The sequence below is a fragment of the Centroberyx gerrardi genome, chromosome 17 (assembly GCF_048128805.1).
Source record: "Centroberyx gerrardi isolate f3 chromosome 17, fCenGer3.hap1.cur.20231027, whole genome shotgun sequence".
Taxonomy (NCBI): Eukaryota; Metazoa; Chordata; class Actinopteri; order Beryciformes; family Berycidae; genus Centroberyx; species Centroberyx gerrardi.
Window position 1 is genome coordinate 11,692,015 of NC_136013.1, and position 22,481 is coordinate 11,714,495.

General features: G+C 44.1%; 2 protein-coding genes across 2 annotated transcripts; both read left to right on the top strand.

Annotated features, from left to right (window-relative positions):
- Positions 1-894: 894 nt before the first annotated feature.
- id3 (inhibitor of DNA binding 3) lies at positions 895-3,031 on the top strand. Its single transcript, XM_071910197.2, has 3 exons — positions 895-1,301; positions 1,753-1,825; positions 2,258-3,031. Exons 1-2 carry the CDS (start codon positions 1,002-1,004, stop codon positions 1,804-1,806), a joined length of 354 nt encoding a protein of 117 aa, XP_071766298.1. The 5' UTR covers positions 895-1,001; the 3' UTR covers positions 1,807-1,825; positions 2,258-3,031.
- A 3,308-nt stretch (positions 3,032-6,339) lies between these two features.
- e2f2 (E2F transcription factor 2) lies at positions 6,340-17,394 on the top strand. Its single transcript, XM_071910196.2, has 7 exons — positions 6,340-6,615; positions 14,697-14,796; positions 14,938-15,157; positions 15,597-15,758; positions 15,878-15,992; positions 16,119-16,329; positions 17,120-17,394. Exons 1-7 carry the CDS (start codon positions 6,340-6,342, stop codon positions 17,392-17,394), a joined length of 1,359 nt encoding a protein of 452 aa, XP_071766297.1.
- Positions 17,395-22,481: the final 5,087 nt, after the last annotated feature.

A 22,481-nucleotide genomic window follows, 5' to 3' on the forward strand; every position in this document is an offset into this window, starting at 1 on the left:
TATTATCTCCATATCTCCATACTCAGTATCATAGCTTTGTGTGGTGCAGAGAAGGGAATAAACAAGGCAAGAGACAAACAGAGAGGAAGAGGGACTGCTGTTGGATGTGTAAAAACATGATGTGGTGATAAAAGGTTAAAAAATAATAACAATCATTCAATTTGATAAAGTGTTGCCCTGTCATTAAAGAGCTTGTCTCTCCTCAGCTGGTGACAATGTTTGTGGACTGTTTCTTAATCCACTCTTCAAATCAATCAGATATTTAGCCTGTAAGTAAAGGGTTCACAAACGTTTTCATATCAGGGATATAATAAATAATAGGCTAATAAATATACATTAGAACACGGACATCCGTTTGATAAGATTCCGAGGAACCCCTTCTGAGAAGATTTTTGGTGTAGATATGATTTAGTACAGAATTATATAACTGTTTACACTGTAGGTGAAGAGGGAACAGTGGGGACAGTGAAGCCTATAATCAAAGCAGACATTGTCTTATTGCACTAACCTTAAGGGAGTCAAGAAATTGTGAAATTAAAGTATTCCTCCTTTAACTGGGAAACCCCTCAAGGACCCCTGGTGGTCGCCGGACCCCACTTTGAAAGCTTTTGATAAGTTATCTATGTCTATTTCAAATAAATACCATTGTACCTGGAAGAGGTGACTAATTGATGGACAATCCCCTTAGGCACCCCAGCCTAATTTCCTCATTCTTTCACCTACCCCCCAGTAGGCGATATCAGCCAATCAGAACCGTCATGCTCCTCAAACCCGTCAGGAACTCTTTGCACCGGCCAATCAGAGCGCTGGGGTTTATTTATTTGCGAGAAAGGGGGCGTCAACAGGCGGTGTATAAAACCTAACTTTACACCGCTGCCACAGCACTGTAGCTGTTCGGGACAGTGGCAGGGAAGCGGCAACAGGGAGAAAACCCATCACCAACTTCTACCTTACATCAAGCTGAGTCTCGTGTGTGTTATTTTTCCACCTCTTCTCTCATCATGAAAGCCATCAGTCCTGTCCGCTCGGTGAGGAGCTGTTACAAGGCTGTGTGCTGTATTTCGGATCAGAGTCTTGCCATCACCCGGAATAAACCCTCGTCTCTGGAGGAGCCCGTGGGCGCCCTGTGCGACATGAACGACTGCTACTCCAAACTGAAGGAGCTGGTACCGAGCATCCCGCAGAACAAGTCGGTCAGCCAGGTGGAGATCCTGCAACACGTTATCGACTACATCTTCGACCTGCAGATCGCGCTGGAGGCGGAGACCACGGCCACGCCGGAGATGGTGTTGTCAATAAAGGTGAGGCGAGATAGGTGGACCGATGGTTGTCCTTCAACATCCTTCTTGCTGAAGTGTCCTTGAGCAAGACACTGAAGCACTACCAGCTCCAACTGAACTCTATAGAGGAGAGAAAATGAGAATTCCCCTATAGGTTATGGGAATCAATAAAATACATTAAGGTTTATGTCCATTCTTTCTGGATTGGTATAAGTTTGCTCTGCTTGCGCCTTGGAGAAACTGTGTTGTCCGTTGAAAAGAAGTTCTACAATGTGCATCTCCATCTGCTTGGTGCTGATATCGTAACAGTGTTACAGTAGCTGATAATGTTGGCTAGTGTCTGATACATGATGTGGAAAAAATGTTACTCCCCCGCACAGACAATTACTAATTCGTTCTATTTGATTATATTGAGTGTTCAAGTGTTGCCAACGTCTAAAACCCGCTTCTCCCTGTTTTGCTTTCCATTCAGACTGCAGACCTTACTCGCAATTTCTCCAAAGAAGAAGGGCGGTTGTGCCATTAGAATGGTGATAACAGATACGGTATGTATTGATTTTTTTTTCTCCTATTCATACCTCTGTTAAATGACTAAAGTGTCTTTCTAAATGCATGAAAATCACAAGACTCCGATGTAATGTAAAATGTGGCTTTGGGCTGTAGTCTACATGTTCTCGTAGAATAAGGACAGAGTCTTGTTTGGGTTTTTTAAGTGAAATAAAAGCCAGTAAATACCAACTGACATAGTCTGGGCATTGATATGCAGAGGGAGTTTAAGGTCTCCATACCCTCCACACTCACCATGGTTGCCAATTAGGCAGGCCAGTGAATGTGTGGCGGATTCATTGCTATCTGCCTGGGGTTAATGAAAGTTCCATGCTAGGCGCCAGTCTGTCTGCTCCCCTCTGCAGGGAGGGAGGGAGGGCGGGCGAGAGGGAGAGATCTGACTTCACTTTTCTTCCTTTCTCTCCATGCAGGTGCAGGGAAACACATGTCTCCACTTCACTCCGGGCAAGAGGACAAGAGGGGCAGAAAGGGTGGGATAGGTATTTGGAGAGAAGGAGGAGGAGGAGGAGGAGGAGGAGGAGGGGGGGGTGAAAGAAAGAAGGACAGAAAGAAGTGGACTGTTTCCTAGATGACTTGAGGATCAACAGTAGTGTACGCCGCAGAAGCAGACTCATTCTTTGGCCACTGGACAGACAAATCAACCAACCAAAGCTGAAACCATACTTTGAGATCTAAAAGGACACTCTTTGTACGCCCTCCTCCCCCCAAACCATGGATTCCCTATAGCTAGAAGTGTACTGATGCATTGTTGTTCTTTTCTTTTCCTTTTTTTGTGTTACATTCCAAACAAACTTTTGTGGGTCAAACTCCACAATATTTAGCTACACCCCATCCTCTACACCGAGTCTTACACCATGTCACTTAATTATCACCACATCACTTCCCCCTCATCTGTTTTCTAATGATCTCGAGGCTGTTACAACTTAATAAGAATGTGTACATATCTCCTGTGGGTATGTAAGGTGTGCCAGTTGAGCTGAATTGGAAGGTGGTGTTCTTTCTGAATGGGGGTGGGGGTCGCCTTAGGTATAATCAGAACTCTATACTAGAGTTGATTGTAAATGTTTGTAGGGATTGTGTTATTTCTACGGACAATGTGCTGTGAGTTTCATAAACTCTTTATTATAAAGTGTGCTTTGTATGTACGTTCTTATGTAATGAAATAAAAAAGATGTTCTAAAACAGCTTGGAGGGTATGAAATGATTCATATGAAGTATTGAAGTCAGTGGGATATGAAATAGCGTAGATAATGTTCCTCAGAAGGTAAGGTTGATGTTGACATGCTTTTTAGGGTTCAGATGACAGTGAAACGCTGATACAACAGGATGTATTCAGAAGAATCTTGAGGTTGTGTGGTGGGAAATCAAACGAAGGGAGTTTCCTGTGAGTGTCTCTATTTTTCCATAGACTGTTTAACCACCAGGGCCAGTATGAAGCACTCCCCCGACATGGTCTATAGAACAGAGGATGCTGAGAAGTCGTCACATACAACCTGATCATTCAAAAAAATCTTGAAAGTGTTGCTTTAGTGACAATACTTATATCAACATTCATGACATCAGATCAGCATGTGTGTTAAGGAAGATGACCTTGGAGGCTGAAGAGCATCACCTGTAATGCTGCGTGCCCACACTGTCAAACTCACTCTAATAATACATTTCAGTGAATTTTATAGTCTGGATAGGCCAGGTATGGCAGCATTAACCATATTCAAAAAATCACATGTGAAATCTTATTAATAACTAAGAATAGAAGCAGCTGTCTGATGATACATGGCTATTTGGAATGAGAATGCCATACTTACTTACACACTTTGGTCTCAAAAGGCAAACGAGCTACTCCACCTTGTGGATGTATCTGGAATTTCAGGCATTAGATATGAACTAAAGCAGGGCATACTAACAGCATTTCATCATATCGTCAACACATTTCAGTGGAAATTTGTGTATCCTGTTAGCTTATATTGTTATTTACTGAGTCTTTACAAGAAAGAAAACAATGCATAACAGACAACCATCACACACAGTCCAATATACAAATAGATCTTGTCCTAACCTACAATATGTGGCCAGTGATGAGACTATGACTCCATCTAGTGGTGGAAATGGGTTATTGACATAAAGAGCAAGGGTATAAAAGTTTCAGGCCAGTGGAACAGAAACCACACACACACACACACACACACACACACACACACACACACACACACACACACACACACACACACACACACACACACACACACACAAATATGTTCTCTGGTAAATTATAATCTCGCGGAATATATGGGTACATGTTTGGCCATGTTTGTGTCACAGTGTTTGTATCACAAGAGACATAGCCTAAGTAGATTACGCAGGACTGATGCTTGAGGCTATTGTAATGCAGAAAAGATGCCAGTAAACACCACAAGATGGGGGTGTTGGTTGAGCATGCAATGACTTGTATCTTGCTGAAATCCCAGGAATGCAAGTACTCTAAACACAAGATAAACTTGTTGCTTTCATCTATAGAGATGGATGTCACAGTGAACTCCGAAAAACTCATGTGTTGCTTTGGCTTAAAAATTCAACTCTTTGACATTGCAACAAATCCAAATTGGTTTGATATAAGAGGGTCGTTACAAGGAGAACAAGGCAACACTAACATAAATGTAATAATCTGAGGAGTCCATCAATCAAATACTCTACATACAACCAACTCTTATTCAGTGCAGTGATGCCATGAACAAGTTCTGGCATATGTCAAACAAAAGGCCATCATTATTGTGATGTTATGTGTGGTGGATGTTGACAACACGTCCTCTGTTTGCCTGAGCCATACTGAGCTGCCAGTGTGAGGTATTTCACACTACACTCACAAGAGCCTTAAATACACACAGCATATTGACTTTGCACCAGATAAATAACACCTGAACTTGAGGGGTTCTTCTTTCTCTGTCGAAAGCTATTAAAATACAATACAATGCCAGTCAGTGCAAAACAATGATGCTGTATTGGCTTAACTGATAAAATGATTGTTTTATTTGTATTGTGTGGTCCAATATGAGATGTTATTTAATAAGCAGGCAACCTTTTCACCTTTTCCTCTCACCCTCAGCCCTCTGTAGAGTCATTAGCAACTATCTGAAGTGAATGGACCATAAGCGGCATGTTGGATATGGTGATTTCCCTGGAAGTTTAACTCTCTTCAAGGCATGACAATAGGCTTGCCGACGTTGGGAGTTTACTCCATTAGGGGTCAAGTCATATGGCTTGGGTTGGGGTGGATGGGGGAGGGGGGTTGTTTTCTTTCAATATTTCTTCTGAGCCAATAAGCAAGAGTGTTACTGAATGAATCCAATTATCATCCGCAAATTATCCTCAGGAGCAACACCTTGTAACAGGCTACAATACACCATCATAAAGTGTGATAGTGACTCCATGTAAACAATGAAATAGAGAGGATCCTTTGCTCTTTTCATCCATGTCCCTTGTCCAGGGAGCAGATTTTTATACATTATTACAAAGCCTACGTTTTAATTGTGATATGTATCTAAACTATTGAACTATTGACTGCTATTGAATGATGGAAAATATAGGTCAAACCTTGGTGACATAGTGCTTATCCTGGCTTGTAATAACCATGTAACTACTGTGGTAACAACAAAGTTACAACAATATAACTATGTATGTATGTCTTCATCATTCATATTCAAAATAATAAATCGTACAAGTGGTCATTGTCTGTAGGTCCAGACTGGTCACAAAAGAACACCCTGTTCCACAACTCAGCTGCTGTCGCTTTAAGACCAGACCACACCTACATACAACTGTTTTATGCAAATGTGACAAGCCGAACGTGCCGTCAGCCAATCAGAAACGAGTTCCAACCGCGGGAGATCTGAATTTCGCGGGACGAAGTTTGGCGGTAAAAAAGGCTGTTCTTCCCCAGCTCTTGTCCCCTTGTATGGAGAGCGGAGCTCGGAGGTGGACAGACAGGAGTCACAGGCAGGCTCGTATTCCGTGTATCTGAGGGATTCCCAGTGACTTGTAAATCTCAGGGTGGAACCTACTTCTCAATGAAAACAACAAGCCTCCTGGTACTGGACTCTGAAATACTGGACTTTTTTAATTGTGTATTTATTTAGCCAGCAACACGTAATAACCCGCAAGGCAAGTTTACTCTGCACTTTGTTACCGGACAAAGGATAACAGCACTGACCAAGCTGCTGTAGGCTATTTACTGACAAAATATTTCGAAATACACCTGGATTTCATATCTAATTCATGCATTTTGCACTTAACAAGCTGATTTCAGCTGTATGAATTTTTCTTCTCAGTTCTCTTTTATTACAGTCGCAGGGTTGATATATATTTTGCAATCAAGCCAGCAACAGTAAGCTTGCTAATACAGGGGAAATCGTTGCAGAGCATTAATCACCGTGCTTGGCTCACAGCAGACTTCTCCCTTTGCCTGACCAGGCCGGTTTACTTTAGCTTATTCATGAAAATGATGCGGATGCCTGCAGGCGTCTCCCCGGCGTCGGGTCGGGCAGCAGCGGGTCTGCCCTGCGCCCAGCAGAAGATGAAGGTTTTGTCCACCGCCGGAGTGAAGACCGAGTTCTTCAGTACCGGACTGTCCAGCCCACCGATGAACACGGTACCGACCGGGTATTTCACCCAGATCTGCAACACCACCGCGGCGGAACAAAGGGCCAACAGCCTGTATTCAACCCCCCACGGACCCGAGGCTAAACCCATCAGATCATCCTCCGGTCGACTGCCGGTAAAGAATCAAGCAAACACCCACTGAAGAATAGATGCTAACGCGCTGCAGCCAGCTTGAACTAGGCCTATATTCATATTGTAATAACTAGTGAGCGATTCAGTGTCCCGTACAGTCTGTGTGGGGGCGGAATAATTCTTGATTTCCATTGGTATGCATATTGTAGCTGCGTTTTTTCATACTTCAAATATGTTTTGACGTGATAAGCCACAGAGGAGCCACTGTGGCTGCTGTTTGACGTGAATGAATGGCGTGTGTTCCCGTTGCCGTCCATGTTGAAGCCTGAGAAACTAGTTTGTGTGTCTGTGTGTGACATCTTTCCCCCGCAACCCAGCTGTAGCTAGACAGACAGACGCAGTGTGTGTGTGTGTGTGTGTGTGTGTGTGTGGGGGGGGGGGGGGGGGGGGGGGGGGGGGGGGGGGTGTGTGTGACAGTGTTTAGTGAGTGTTTGGGGGCCCCACTTGTGAATAGGAAGGATGAGTGACCCCACAGTGGGAGACTGCTGGGGCTGTAAGAGTAGCTTTTAAAGACTAAAACAATACCTGGGGGTCTGGGGGTGACCAAGCTAATGGGAGAAACTAGATGTCCTAATGTAAACACATAGCATTTAATTACACTTAAAGCCAAACTAAAAGCATTGCATTGATTCAGTTCTATGACCCATATTAAAAATCTGATTATTAGAGAGAGGAACTCCACTTGGGGATGTTGCCCAACCAGCTATTACCAGTAATTTGACCAGAAACGCTCCCAGCCCTTCTTATTTAGACAGCTTGTTTTGTGATTACACCCTAAGGCAGCTGTTCCAACCATAACCACTAAACACGTACCCACCTATCTGGTCTGCACCTGTCATATGGGCCGTCCAGGGCCTGTGTAACCTGTCTGTATCACTAGGAGTGGGGTGGAGGGGTGGGGTCAGAGGTCGTAACTGGGCAACTGGGCAACTGGTCTGTTTTCCCGGGAGTTGGACATGAGTTGTACGACCAGTAGGAAGGAACTCCTGGAGACATTGAGACACTTTTATTCAGGGCAATAATATTAGCTGCAACATTATAGCTTTGTTTATGTTAAGAAAATGCTATGGGTGTTGTATTCTAGTAGTGTATAAACTTGTGTGCTGCCCATTTTGGAAGGATTATTTGAAAATCTTGATGACCTTTTCTCTTCAGGCACCTTACGACCCTCCAGGTCAAGATATATTGGGAAGAGCTGAGAGGATTGGATAGGAGTAAGCAATATGTTTGCGTTCCCCACCTGCTGCTGTTTGTTGTGTCGGCCTCCCCTCTCTAGCCTGCTGGCCCGGCCTCGAGTTGCAGCAGGGCTAAAGCGGTTAGGGGGTAGAGTGGCCGGGGTCTCGAAATCTCACATTAACCCCCTGCCCTTAGACCCGTATTCACTAATAGGCCAGTCCAAGAGGATTAGCAGGGCATAAGTAAGGTGAAAAATGTAGGCTACCACCTGGCTTATCATAGGCTAAGGTGAACATTATTACCATGCTACTCAAGCCTGCATAGTGCTCTTAAGTTATAGAATACCCCTTGTTTTGTTCACAGACTTGAAAGGGTATTTTTCCCATGTCAATCCAGCGTTAATGCTTCAGATGGTTTGGTGTAGACTATAGCCTGGCTCAGACTAACATTGGGTGTAGGGTCAAGTGTTCATATACTGTCTGCGGCGTCATTGGGAGATGGTGACATGCCACTGATAAGCAGCCAGGATGCTGAGTGTGTTTTCACACTGATATGATGTTGTCTATTCTTTCTCCCTGCCATAAATACTGACTAGATGGAGACTCCTACTCTGTGTTTGGCTCTGCTGCGACCACAAGAACTGCACTTTTTCAGTGAGCTGGAGTAGGGCTAGTGCTCTCAGTTATTACACAGTAACACTGAAGGTGCACAGGCCCATATCACCGCTGCAGGGCAAATAGTTTGTATCTCCAAAATGTGAGCTTTGGTGGGACTGAGAAGAGCAATGCACTTTTGAAATTACAGAACGGGTTTCATAAGTCCCAAACTCCCACGATTATGAAACTTCCATCCTCTGCACATAGTAGATGATGTAGATTTTCAATAAAAATGTTTCAAAAAAAACTTTGTGTGACAGACAAAATATACAAGTGATGGGCTGAAAACTAAGCAAACATCTTTCAGTCTTATCAGGTGTGAACCAGAAGAAGGTGAAAGAACAAACTGGCCTAATAATAATTTGTCTCCCCTCTCTCTGGAGATGACATGGCAGCGGTGAGTTGTGAAACTCATTTCTCAGCGACTAGAAGGCACAGGCAGTGGGGCAGCCGTTAAAAATACACTGGAAACAGACAGAGAGAATCTTATGGTCTCTCCCTTCCTTCCTCTGTCCCCGTCTCTCTCTCTCTCAGAAACACAGCGGAGAAGATGATCTCACAGCTTCCTCTTTTCAGTCTACATGCTTCAAGGGAAGCATGTAACAAACGAAGAGAACAAGAAGCTTCTCCTCCCTGGGCAGTTTTTTTCCTTCCTTGCTCTTTTAAGTAATCACTGACCAGCATGAACATGATTTGCTACTGTAGTAAAGGAGGCGGGTGTCGAGGAGTTTCAATCTTTTTTTCATGCTGAGAAGCCTCTGGCCTGGGCAGCCTACATGTTGTCAGTAACACATTACATAATCTGGAGCTTTTAAAAATTACCACAGGCCTCCCCTCATGTCTCCCCAATAGAAAGACATTTTGTCCAGGTATCCCCAAATAGAAAGAACTAAACTGATTATCTTGTTGCACTAACTGCTGAATGAAATCAAAATTATGATGAGCTTCATGTTTACCTCCTTTTCCTGGGTGCCTGCCAGGACATTTTCAAGGTCCTCTTTTTGAGAACTAATCATAATAATGTGTGACACTTTGTTGATCCCTGTAGGGCAATTTTCTTTTCACTTGGCCCTCATCCAGGTAGGTCAGAGCACAGGATCAGTTACACACATCACTCCTGCAGCTGGGTATGGACTGGATGCTTTAGTCTACTTAGATCAAGGATTACCTTTAGGGTTGAGGCGCCCCGTGTACACCCCCTAGCATCCCATTTGATCGTAAACGTCTCTTTGGTCCTTCATTCTGTGAGCCACTCACTTCCTTCAACTACTCCTCATAACAACATAATAACCCCATTCTTATTGGCTGGTTAGATAAAAGGACGGTGGGCTCAACTTTAAAGCCTGAGTTCCTTTAAAAAAGTAATGAAGGCTTACTGGAGAGGGACATGCTTTTGAAAACACCCTAAGAAAAAGTTAATGGTTGACTAAATGCAGGTGACTTCAGTGGCAGATATCTCTTCCTCACTCATTAATCCTCATAACTGTAGTAAAAGCATGTGAGGTTTAGCCGGGGTGTAAACTGTTGATAATGTTTCACTTTTGTTTCCTCTTCTGGTTGATGATCATGTAAATGTGTTACAGGATTTAGGTTTAGCCTTCGTCAGGGTGGGGAAAAAGATCCAAAGTCGAGGGAAACCCTTTCTCCGTATGACATCAGCTTTCAGATCAAACCTAGTCCTCGCCTTAAGCTTTTCTACTGGAGAACGTTCTTGGGAAAGGAATCTTATATTTACAAGAGGCTTCATAATTTTGTTATCCAATAGATTTTCTGTGAAGGGGAAAATGCCAATTTGGGCATAAGATGCATAGACCCAGGCAAGAAATGATGTTCCACTGATTCCCTGCTTATTTCTAACACGCATGTTTCCAGATTTTCATGGAACGTGCACAGTCTGCCAACACAGTGAGAGGCACCTCCAGTTCTTCCTGAGCATGCTGGGAAAAAATGAAAACGGACATCGATATCAAATAAAACAGACTGCTAGTACAAACCAAGGAAAGAGTTTCTCGGCCCCTTGGTAGGAACACAAACCCCTTCTGCTCGGCAGGTTTCTGTTGAAGTCGGGCTGCTTATAACTTCCAGTACCTTCCTATATTTCTTTGTCACCCTGGCTAGGAACCCCTGTAGTGAGGCCCCATTCAGGCTGAGGGATAATGCGGCTTGGGTGTGAGACTGGCCACATTGCCCCCTGTTTACACTCCGCCGAAAGCTCTCTCTTCCTCTCTTCTCCCTATCGTTCACCTTGTATTACCCCAGCCTCGGGCCAGCGTTGGCCAGGAGCATAATGTCCTCAACGGGGGAGTTTTGCATTTCAAAGCTCCCTGCTCCCCCTTCTTCACCATTAACCCAAATGGACAGATCCACCCATCTCTTTCACCTCTTGAGGGGCACATTGACAATTTCGTCAGCTATGCAGGCATTGTTGTTTTCCTTTGACTAGGGTGTGGTAGGTAGGGTTTTGTCTACAGAGGTGTAGATATGTGCAGGCGTACTGCAACTTGCCCTTGGCTTCGATGGAATCTGAGTCCCATGCAGCCTGATAGACGAGGTTTGTTGGTTTGAGGAGAGGCCCGGCTGGCGGTGGAGCGCTGACAGTCCTTCACGTGACTGAGACTGTGTGTGAAATGCCACTGTGGAAAGTTCACAACCGGAGAAACGGCGGGAATGAGGCGAGGGAGCTGTAGTAACAGAGGGACTCACATGCGGCTCGTGAGTGTAAATAGGCGGGCGGGCAGGGTGAGGTTATAACAAACATGAGTGTGATACTGTAACTCACTGTCTTGGAGATAAAGAGCTAGTAGGAGTGTAGTTGACTCAGGGCTTTTCCATTCTCCCTCACAGCAATAGGCCTGAACAGTGGATTGCTGCACAGTAGCTGCATGTGAACTGATTTTAAATCGACTAGCGTGGGCTTACTATCATAATTGAGGAAAGTGCAATCACTGTAATTCTATCCTAGCCTGTTCCTCGTATCAGATTTAGTCTCTCAGGATATTTTGCGTGTCCTTTTATGACTGTGTGTTAGGCAACAGCCTGTGTGATTGCATATGTGAATTGTTACCATTTTGCAGTCCCTTGTGGTTTGAAAGCTTGCGGAGCGAAAGAGAGCGACAGTCTGTATTTTCACAAGATGAAATGGTGTTTGCATAACGTGGTTGACTCACCAGAGAAACCCCTCATGCAATCGGTGAGAGCTTCCCCTCCCTCTCTTCCCCACCCTACCCCCTACAGCTGCAGGGTGAAACCGTTGGTTCCCCTCTGACGCCAAGTCCAGACCTGTCAACTCTCCCGTATTTCCCTTTTTTTATTTAGAGAGAGAGATAGAGAGAGAGAGAGAGAGAGAGAGAGAGAGAGAGCATTTCCATTGCCGGTGGAACGGCATCAAGAGGCTCAGTGCCTCTCTCTACATGTCCATTCCTTTACTCCACCTTTTAATTGTTTATAGTTTGTTATTAGACAACGTTATAGTTTATTAGAATTTATTGTTACCTGGTGTTGGTTAATTTAAATATTTATTGTTGAAAGTTACCAAATTAAAGTGCTAAAAATGGCCCTGACTGATTTCATTTGTAGGCCTATTGATATAGATTATATCGCCTTTTCAAATATAGCCCTTTATCATGATGCACTAAATGCTCAATGTTGTGGTCTCCTCACAGTGGTGGTCTGCTGGCGACAAGCCGTATGTAGTGCTAATTTATATATACTGTATAAGTAGTGACACTAAGTCTTGCTGTATTCATGTATGCGTCAGTGGGGTGGGGATGGTGGAATATTCGCAGGCTGGATGTGGGCCGGTCTGGGTCAAAAAGTCCAGGGCCATTTTCTTGTCCCAGTCCATCCCTGATCAGACGCCAGCAAAAAAAAAGCTAAATATCTACATAGACATTTAGACACTTGGGAGACTATTTATCCATTCCTGACCAGAAGTATGTTGGGAAACAACCATGCGTTTTGCAAGGTTTAGAGTGGAGTTTAGTATTGGTCACAGTGGGAAAAAAGATGTCAACCTGCATGCTAGTTGGTAGATCTCTGGAACCGAGAGAGGAAATCCCTTTCATAATTAATTAATTATGGTCGGGTGGGGGTCCTGGAAAATCTCCCTTATTTTCAAAGCCCAATGTTGACAGGTATGGCCAAGTCTGCAGTTGAATCTCAAGGTGTAGACCTACAGGGCCTAAATAAGCTAGATGTGGTGCAACTTGACGTGCATACATAAAATAGTTGGTCAAATTAAAAAGTCCTATCCTAAATATATGTGTAGGACGCTCATTTTGTTTTAAAAAAGTTTGTGCTTTTTTTCTATTCCAACATAGGAGGCGGTAGGGATTGGCGGAAAATCAAGTAAGACCAGTTAGATCCTCTGTCTCTCTCTAAACTACAGTGGTCATGCTTGTAGACCGCCTCAAACCAGTGTCATGTAATCCTTCTCTGTGGCTGCTGTATTTGACAGCTACAGTCAGGCTTGTTGAGCCAACAAAGAGACCGGTTGTAATCCCATAGGAGGAGGGTTAGGGTTAAGTGCCAATATTCAGCCGCCATTTTAATAAGAAGTAAGTGGTCACTGTCCTGTCCTGTGTGTCCTACAGAAATTTGTATCTGTCCATGTGTGTATGCTGTAAAGATTAAGCAGCCCCACCCCCAACACACACACACACACATACACCTGCTGTGGTGCTCCAGATGTCACTAGTCAACAGGTGGACATGTCATGCAGCACACTGGGACAATGGCAGCTTTCATTATCCCCACACACACACACACACACACACACACGTCTTAGTCCGTTCACCACTTTCCCATCTCAGAAAAAGCCTGTGTTATTTAAAGCAACCTTGGATAGCTCACTAGCTCACTAGCTTCTTGCCCACTGCAGGGAAGAATTTCTAAGACATGGAGGGAGGAAAAGTGCAGAGAGGCTCTAACCTGCTGGTTCGAGGCAGTGAGGGAGCTGAGAGGACACAGTTCTAGATGACTGAGGTCCTAACCAGAAGCTACACATTACCCAGCTGCCCCGCCAATGTCTGGCTGAAATCCTACGCCTCATTAGCTCAGTCACCAGTGTGTAGGAAGAGAGAGCAGGTGTGTGAGAGTGTGTTGTTGTTGTTGTTGTTGTGTGTGCATACTGCGTATCAAGGGAAATTTTACATATGTACATGGCAAGATCTGCTAGTCCACAATGAAGTTGGTTAGATTTAGTTAAATTAATCAATTCACTGGCCAGGAATTCAGCATTTCTGACTAATTTTACATGTCATTCACGCTTTTCTCCAATTTGGCACAAGCTTATTTATCTTTTCTCAGGTAGCCTAGTTGGTCACTTCTCATCCCTGGGAGGGAGGCTGGAGGTCTGTGTGACTTTCAGTTTTGTTATGCTGGGCCTATGTAGGTCACCGAACACAGTAATGGTCACATGTAGGTATTTAGAGTTCGTATTGGGGTCCAAAGGTTGTGTGTGTGTGTACTGTATGTTTGATGTGTGTGCACTTTCTATTTTAGGTGCAGGTCTCTCGTAGTGTGTGGCACATTAGGGTTGTAGTCAGGTGATCAGCTGTTTGTGTGTGTGTGTGTGTGTGTGTGTCCTGGCAGCAGTGTGATAGCAGGATTGTGTCAGGGAGCCTATGTGCCCTAAAGGCAGTTAGAAGAAAAGAGAGGACAGAGAAGTAGGGGGAGGCTGGGGAGAGGGAGGAGGAGTCATTGAGTGATTCCAGGGATTTCCTGGCGTTTCGCAGGCGGTAGGTCGAGTGGCGATCCCCCCCCTCCCTCCCTCCTTTACACACACACACACACACACAAACACTACCAGCCCCCTCTTGAAGTGCTTGAGAAAGTGTGAGGGGGGTGCTTTGTTCCTGCTTGAGGGCTGTTGGCACATTTACGACACGGCACTTTTCAACAACCCCCTATTTAGCACTTTTGCCAGCACTGATGTCACAGTTCCACAGATGGGCTGGACTTATTCTGTACACCTCATTCTCATGGTTTAACCTTTACTTGCCACCATTAAAAGTCAATGGGATTTGTTAAGCATTAGGATGAAGGATGTTCCAATAGACTGCAGGCTAGGAAGAGATTCAAATGAGGAATACACTCTACTGGTGCTCTTATTCTTATGGTGACAGAACGGTTTTAGGTCATGGTGAGCGCTGTACTACTATAAGAAACACTCTCCTTGCTCTTAAATGTTTCAAGTTTTCTCTCTAACATATGCAAACGCTCTGCTCTCCAGGCTAAAAGGAAGCTGGATCTAGAGGACCCCCTTTACCTGCCGGAGTTCCGCACCCCGAAAGGCAAAGGCAGTGCCGCAGCCAGGATACCAAGTCCAAGGAGTGAGTACACTCACATGGATCGGAGGATAGGTTTCTTTCCCTGTTGTTGAATATCCCTATTGTTTTATCTGTTTTGCTCCTCCTTTTCCTTGTTCTGCTTTTATCTCTAATTATCCTCCTCTGTTGTGTCTTTGTGCTCAGCTCCAAAGTCTCCAGGTGAGCGGACGCGGTACGACACCTCCCTGGGCCTGCTGACCAAGAAGGTTGTGGGTCTGATTGCTGAGTCTCCTGATGGCGTTCTGGACCTCAACTGGGCCACCGAGGTTCTGGAGGTGCAGAAGAGACGCATCTATGACATCACCAACGTCCTGGAGGGAGTGCAGCTCATCCGCAAGAAGTCCAAGAACAACATCCAGTGGATGTGAGTGCAGTAAGATAGAAACAGGAATAGGAAAGATAGAAATATAGACAGCTGCAGTACTCTATAGAGCAGTTTGAAATTAGCCTTTGGGCTCATCTGCCAAGGGCTGGTAAACTAAAAAAATGACCTGCCAAGAATAATTTTTACTGGCCAAAATAAATAATATATGTATTTCATGTAAACCCTCACCAACTTGTTTCTGGTGGTTGCCACATTATATGTTTTCAGAAATATACACATCGGGCTAGAATTGAATTTCTAAAACTTGGGCAGGCAGAAATTTTAGTTTAGCAGAAGTTTTAACACAACCATTGTAGAATATTAAGAGGGTTTTAATTTTTTTCCAACTATAACCAGTTTCCTTACTCAAAGATTTTTTTGTTCGCTGTATGCAATCAGACTGACACTGTTACTGTTATGTGTGTGTGTGTTCTCCCAGGGTTGGAGGTGTGTTTGAGGGTGGTGCAGGTGGAGGGGAGAAGACGCGCGCCCTGAGGAAAGAGCTAGGGGACCTGGAGAGAGCAGAGAGAGCTCTGGACGAACTGATCCACTCCAGCAGCACACAGCTCAAACAGCTCACCGAACACAAAGACAATCAGAGATATCCTTTACATATGGGAGTGTGTGTGTGTGTGTGTGTGTGTGTGTGTACATACATCTGTATCCAGGCCTATAATCTGATAAATTTCTGCCGTTGTGACCCTTGACCCCACCCTGCACATTGGGCTATGTGACGTACCAGGACATCCGCTCCATAGCCAGTCTGCGGGACCAGACAGTCATTGCTGTCAAGGCTCCCGCTGAGACCAAGCTGGAGGTGCCAGAGTCAGCGGGGGTGAGAGCATATCTTGATTTGAATCCATGTTCTTCTCTTTTCCTCCCTCTCCTTCTTCTCCCCTCCTTCTCAGCACCCATTCTGACCTCTCACTCTCTCTCTCTCTGCTTCCCTTTCTCCTCACAGCAGGGCTCATTACAGATCTATCTAAAGAGTAAGAATGGTCCCATTGAAGTCTACCTGTGTCCGGAGGAGGGTCTGGAGGATGCCAGCCCCGTTAAGAACGCTACCACCCCCAAAAAGGAATACCCACAACCCCTACCTCAACCCCTAGGTCCCCCCTCTACGCCCACCATGGGACCCCCCAACTACACCATCAAACAGGAGCCTATGGAGAGTAAGTTGGGATTTCCATGGGGTCATGTTGGGTTATGATATAGGGTCAAGGCACAGTGAGATTCTGACTGTTCACACTGTGAGCAACTTGGCTGTTGGGTTACACTATTCTGACTTGTGCAGCTACAAAGATCTGAACAGGCAAACGATGAATTTTTCACTGCATTGGTATTGCCTTTCATAATATTGCATCATTTTGATGAGCTACCCAGCAAGCGATAATTAGGTAGCATTAATAAAACATAATCAAATAAAACTCAATAAAATGACTTCAGAGCTCCCAACGATGGATGCAGCAGTTTTCCAAGCATCGTTTTGAAATGTTTATTCCTGTAGTCTTTCAGATAAAAGTTCTGGGAAGCTTTGAATAGCTGCAGTCAATTTCTCGTCCATTTTGCACTTCTCATGTGGAACTACTGTTCATGAAACTAAATCACATCGGTAGGGAAGCAAGCGAGCATGGAAATCTGAAAAGTTTAGCTCTGGCCAACTTTTTTCGGCCAACAAGCTTGTAATCCGTCCACACGTCAGCCAAGTTTCCCTGGTCGCTCTATAGGAAATTAATGGACTTTGGGTGACTTGTTGATCCTGTTGCTCACAGTTGGACTGCAGGGTGATATGTGCTTATTTTTAGTCCCCCCTCAGTGCAGGTAGGAAATAAGCAAATGTCTTTAAGATGGGAAAGACTTTCCTGTTTTAGGTTTTTGTTTATCAAGCATACTCTCTATTAAAATTTCCACTGTAAAAGGTTAACTCAACCCTCTCCTCTGCACTTCTCTCCTCTCTAACAGCCAACCTGTCCACAGCAGCCCCAGCCTCCTCCAGCGCCGCAGCCTCCAGCTCCTCTCTGCTGGACGTGGAGGGTCTGCTGGGTTTGCCCCCCAGCCTGCTCCAGATCACCGAGGACCAGCTGCCTTGCACCGCCTTCACCCCGGACTCCAGCACCCCCTTCGTCAGCTTCTCTCCACCCCTGGATCACGACGATTACCTCTGGAGCCTGGAGGACGGCGAGGGCGTGTCCGATTTCTTTGATACCTACGATCTGGGGGACCTGCTGAAGAGCTGAGGTTTAGATGAAGGAGGGAGGGGCTGGGGGAGGGGGGAGGGGATATTTAATTCAATGCCTTCTTGGGGTAGGAAACGTTACACTATGAAGCCATCATTCTTTGCTTTAGCCATGACTGTTTGATGTCTGTGATTCCAAAGGGGAATTTAAACCCTTTGTTTATTTTTATAAAGCAAAGATCATTTGTATATATTATTTTAATAAATATGATAGGACTGGGATGGCGGGGTTTGGGCTGAGATTGACACTGGTGTGTGTTCTCCCCGACCAGTAGGAAACACTGTCTCTAAACCAGGGTGGGAGTTTTATCTTGTCAAATTTTCAAATTGCTCTGATTAAGAGGATAAAGTTTGTAATCTCATACAAACGCAGGAGTTATTATGCATATCACATCACCAGCTAAAGAATTGGTGCTTTTGGGATTGGGGCGGTGTTTACAGTGTGATAACTCAGGAATTTTTTTGTCTCCCTTGTTTCCAAAGTCGAAATACTTGTACCACTCTTTGGCCCATAGGGGGCAGCCTTGTATTATGTCAGCTTTAACTGCCATGCAGCTTTACAGGATTCAATCACTGGATGAGAGTAAGCTAAAGCTACCAGGAGCCACACACAGGGTATGTTTTAGGAACCTGTCCCTAGTATCTTCACCACAGACAATTATACAACTCGAGATGGATAATAAGCAAAAAGACCAAAATTCCGCCAAGTTTATGTGAATAAGGTAGAATTTCTTGTTTAGTGCCCATCCTTTTAGATTCACAAGTGTCTACAGGTTGAAAATGATACAAAGGATTTTTTTCTATCATTGTGAAAATTGAGCATGGATATTAGTCAGACATCCGATTCTGAAGGTGCTTGTGTTGCTTCTGTTTAATCAGGGTCGCTCTGTCCTTAAGGTTTAGGTCAGGCCAGGTACAGCTGTGTTTGGCACTGCAATGTGTGACCGAATGTGCAAGGGTCTGATTGCCTATACTGCACCCACAGCCAAAGCTAACAGGTCTCCCGTTATTGACAGATAATGGCGACCTAGTGAACGCAGACAGTCTGTGACTGAGCAAGAGGATCATGCTCTCTCTTGTTGATTTGGCAGCTTTGTTTCATATCCAACTGCTCCTCTATCAATGTGAGTTTGATAGCTTATTTTAACTGATTACATGAAATGACCTTTTGTTAGTAGTATAAAACTACTATTGGATTTCTGAGGAAATAATCCAAGAGTAATGAGAGGGGGGATGAGAGGGGGGATAATTGATGTAATTAAGGTTAATAGAGGGTTATTTTCTCTCTCCCCTTGTTTTGAAATGGATGAAGTCTTTTGATCCAATAGCAGCAGAAACAATGAGGACTTTGTATCTTTACTGTTTTGATTTTTATCACATGTATGTTTGTCCCCATGTGGTAGTTTTAAAAATTTTAAAAGTCAAAGACATGTCCCTAAGATCAAAGACTTTTATCTGTTGTTCAAAAAAAAAATTGAGGCATTCTAGACATTTGGAAATTTGAATTTCATGCTGATGTATTTTTTGGCTTTTCCTCTATACTGCAGGAGATAAGCTAACTGTCCTGTCCTAACAAAACTTGAAACCGTGTGTTTGTGTGTGTATTTGACAGTTTTGGAAATGGGTGTCAGGGTGTGTGTGTATGTGTTTTTACAATGTAGATTAGAAATTGTGAATTCAGAAATCTGTAGTGTTTTTTCAATGAGCATTATTTTTTTGTAACTGTACATAATTTGTTTTGTATTTATACCTATTGTTTTTCTGAAACAAATTGGAAAGTTGATACTGACCATTGTACAGAAAACACAACTGTTTTTGTATGACATGCGGCACTTAATATTTTTAATATTGTGTGGTCTGTTTGAAATTATTAAATAAATATTGAAGCCATGGTTTACACTTGGAATTCTGTTTCATTTTTATTTCATTCACTAGTCAAGTCAGGAAGATGGAACCAGTGCAAGCAGCTTCTAAGTTTCTGAGGAGCCAGATTTAGTCCAGCCCTCTTTAGAAACCGTTTTCAGCAAATCTGCCATGGAAATATATCTTGGATCACATGCATAAATCTTGGAAAATGAATGCTGATCTTTGAATAATTTTTTCCATTCCTCTCAAGTTTATTTCTGACCTGAATAGTGACTCTTGGTAGAAGATTCGCTACCATAAGGGCCCTTGGTTTCCACATAGGCTTATAGTGGATAATGTCTTTAAAAACACAGCCAGGATCCGTCCATCTCAGCGCCAGTGTCTGGATCGCAGACTACTGGGGATATTGATCCAATGAAAGGTGACATTCCCCAGCGCAGAGAGAATGGGTTGACATGAAGAGTGACAATGACGCCGACTGAACTATAAACTCATTCAGACAGGTAGACAAAAAACGGACCGTCATTCTTTGTGTGTGTTGGTCGCTCTGGAAACAGGCTGACAAAAGGAAGCGGACACAGTGAAGGTCAGGGGTCAGTGGGTCGCCACCGAATGCTAATTATGCATTCTGGGAGGGAGAGAAAAAAGAGTCATTCACAGGGAAATATCGGGGAAAATTCACTAATAAAGGAGCATAGGCATGCATGTCTGTGTGTGGATGCTCTTGTTAAATTTTACATGCAGTGATCAATCTCTTTCTTCAATACAATGTGAAGATGAAAGTGCATTGTTCACTACCTTTGATGCTGTTGTTTGGGAATCCCTGTCTGAGCCCATTTATCTGCCTTTCTTAAGATGACGGCTGCCAAACACCTCATAAAACAGACATGTTTGTTTGGTTCTCTCCTCCAGAAGCAAGGTCATGGAGAAACCAATCCAACCTACAGTGAAAGAAGCAAAGAACCCTGGAAATGGGGTATGACAAGAGGAAACAGAAATTTAAATACATGGTGCCTACAGAGTTCAAATGTTACCCACAGCGCTCAAGCGGGAAAAGAAACACGTGGATGTTTGTAATCCTCAGTAATAAACTCTTTCCCTCCCTGCAGTTCTTTGCTGAATAAGCTTTCTGTTTGCTCCTAAACCAACATCAGGTGTCTATTAGCGCTAAGTGTCCATTAACGGATGTTGAACACAGCATCTCATGTGTTTAACAAGTGGTCATAAACTGAAAAGTCACACACTACACACACACACACAGCCTTTGACATTGTGGTTTACTCGCTGTCTAAACAGCAGACCACCTCAGTTCTGTTGCATCACACCTTTTAACTTCTAACGACTAGGGACTGGGGGGAATATTGTTAGTTGACCACTTAAATAGCCAAAACATAAATGCATTTCTGGGTGTTGGCATTGCAAGAATCAAGTGACAGCTTGTAAATGAGCAGCACTAAGTATGGCTAAATGTGTGAGAACAAGTAGGTGATTTTTCCTCACCATGTAGCTGGCATTATGGCATATTGAAGGAAATGTTTCTACCTCTTTCCTTCAGTTTCTCCAAAATAGCATGTTAGATTTGTTTGCCTTCCACATTTAAAACCATAGGCCGCAGCTAAGCTACAAGCCTACAGAAGGCTAGCAAAGCTAACAAGCCATTTTAGGCCCACACACACACACACACATACACACACACACACACACACACACACACACACACACACACACACACACACACACACACACACACACTCCCCATTTCTTTTTAACTGTGACAAGTAACCACCAAATACAAACTGTCAAAGTATTCCCATCCTTTGATTACACCCAGTATTCTTAGTTAATGTCACGTAATGTGACATTGTAGATATAATGACGGTGTATGAATCATAAACAAGTTTAACTGCCATTTCCCAATCTCATAACAGTGCTTTTTGTTTCCATGCCGACTGCAGTGACAGGTGAGCCAGGGAGGGCGGAGCTGAGAGACTGGTGATGGACAGGTATGTTGTCAGTTCAGAGGCAGATCTATGACGTTGGTATGATACTGATACTGCTCACTCAATCAGTGAGGCAGGGATTACCTATTTTTCCATAACACGCCGTCACTAAATGTCAAAGCTCTTGCTCTGACAGAGGTGCTTTTCAGTATAATCTTAATGCAATTGTGCAGGTACTTGAGGCAGATTTTTTTTTTCAAATAGAGGCCAGTGTCTTCTTTCCTTGCCCTGTTCAAGACACATTATATGCTTGTTCTATGCTTATTCCACTGGGAAACTATAGTCCTACATTTTTTTCCTCTCTTTTTTTTCACGTTAACCAATAAATCTAGCTATCTCTCTCTCTCTCTCTCTCTCTCTCTCTCTCTCCGATCCCTCCCCTTTTCACTCGTCCATGTCGACCAGAAGAGGGGGTATTTTACGGTAAGCCTGGGCCCCCTGGTTTGACAGGGGTAGTAAATTGATAGCAGGACTGGTGGAGCTGACTCAACAGGAGGAGAGGAGGGAGGGAAAGAGGAAAGGAGGGAAGGAGGGAGGGAGGGAGGGAGGGAGGGAGGGAGGGACAACTCCTCTGCTCCCCTGCTACTCCACTGGACTGCTGGGAAGCAGTGAGGGAGTCCTGGCAGCCATAACCTTTACTGGAAAACGTCGCTACGACCTCATGTCTGTTGCGTGCATGTGTGTGTGTGTGTGTGTGTGTGTGTGTGTGTGTGCGCACAAGGAGCTGCATTCAGTGTATCTCACTACCTCACAGCTCAAACCTCACTGGTCTTTAGGCTATAAGGACACTTTGCTCTAAAACAAGAAGGGGTGTATGTAAGGGAGAGGTAAAGAAAGAGAGAGCTAGTTGTGAGGTAAGTGAAGAGAGAGATTACCACCAGTAGAGAGAGGGAGAGCGTATTTTGATATGGGATGTGAGAATAAATGAGCGTGTGGGGTTTAATAAGGAAGAGGGTGGATACAAAGGAGGAAAAGCATGAAGTGAGTCACTCCAGATTGTGTACACAGATATGAGGACAATAAAGCTTTGTAAACACATCGTAAAGCGATTTCTTTCTCCTTTCCTCAGTTTCATTGCAGCTTTTTCTTCCTCCCTAAGCTATGCATCTCTCCCCCTCTCCCCCCACCGACACCATCCACCTTCCTAAACAGTTTTTCTCTGTCAATCCCCCATTTCTGCTCTGCTCCCCCACCCTCCTCCCCTCCTCTTCCCTATCCTTGT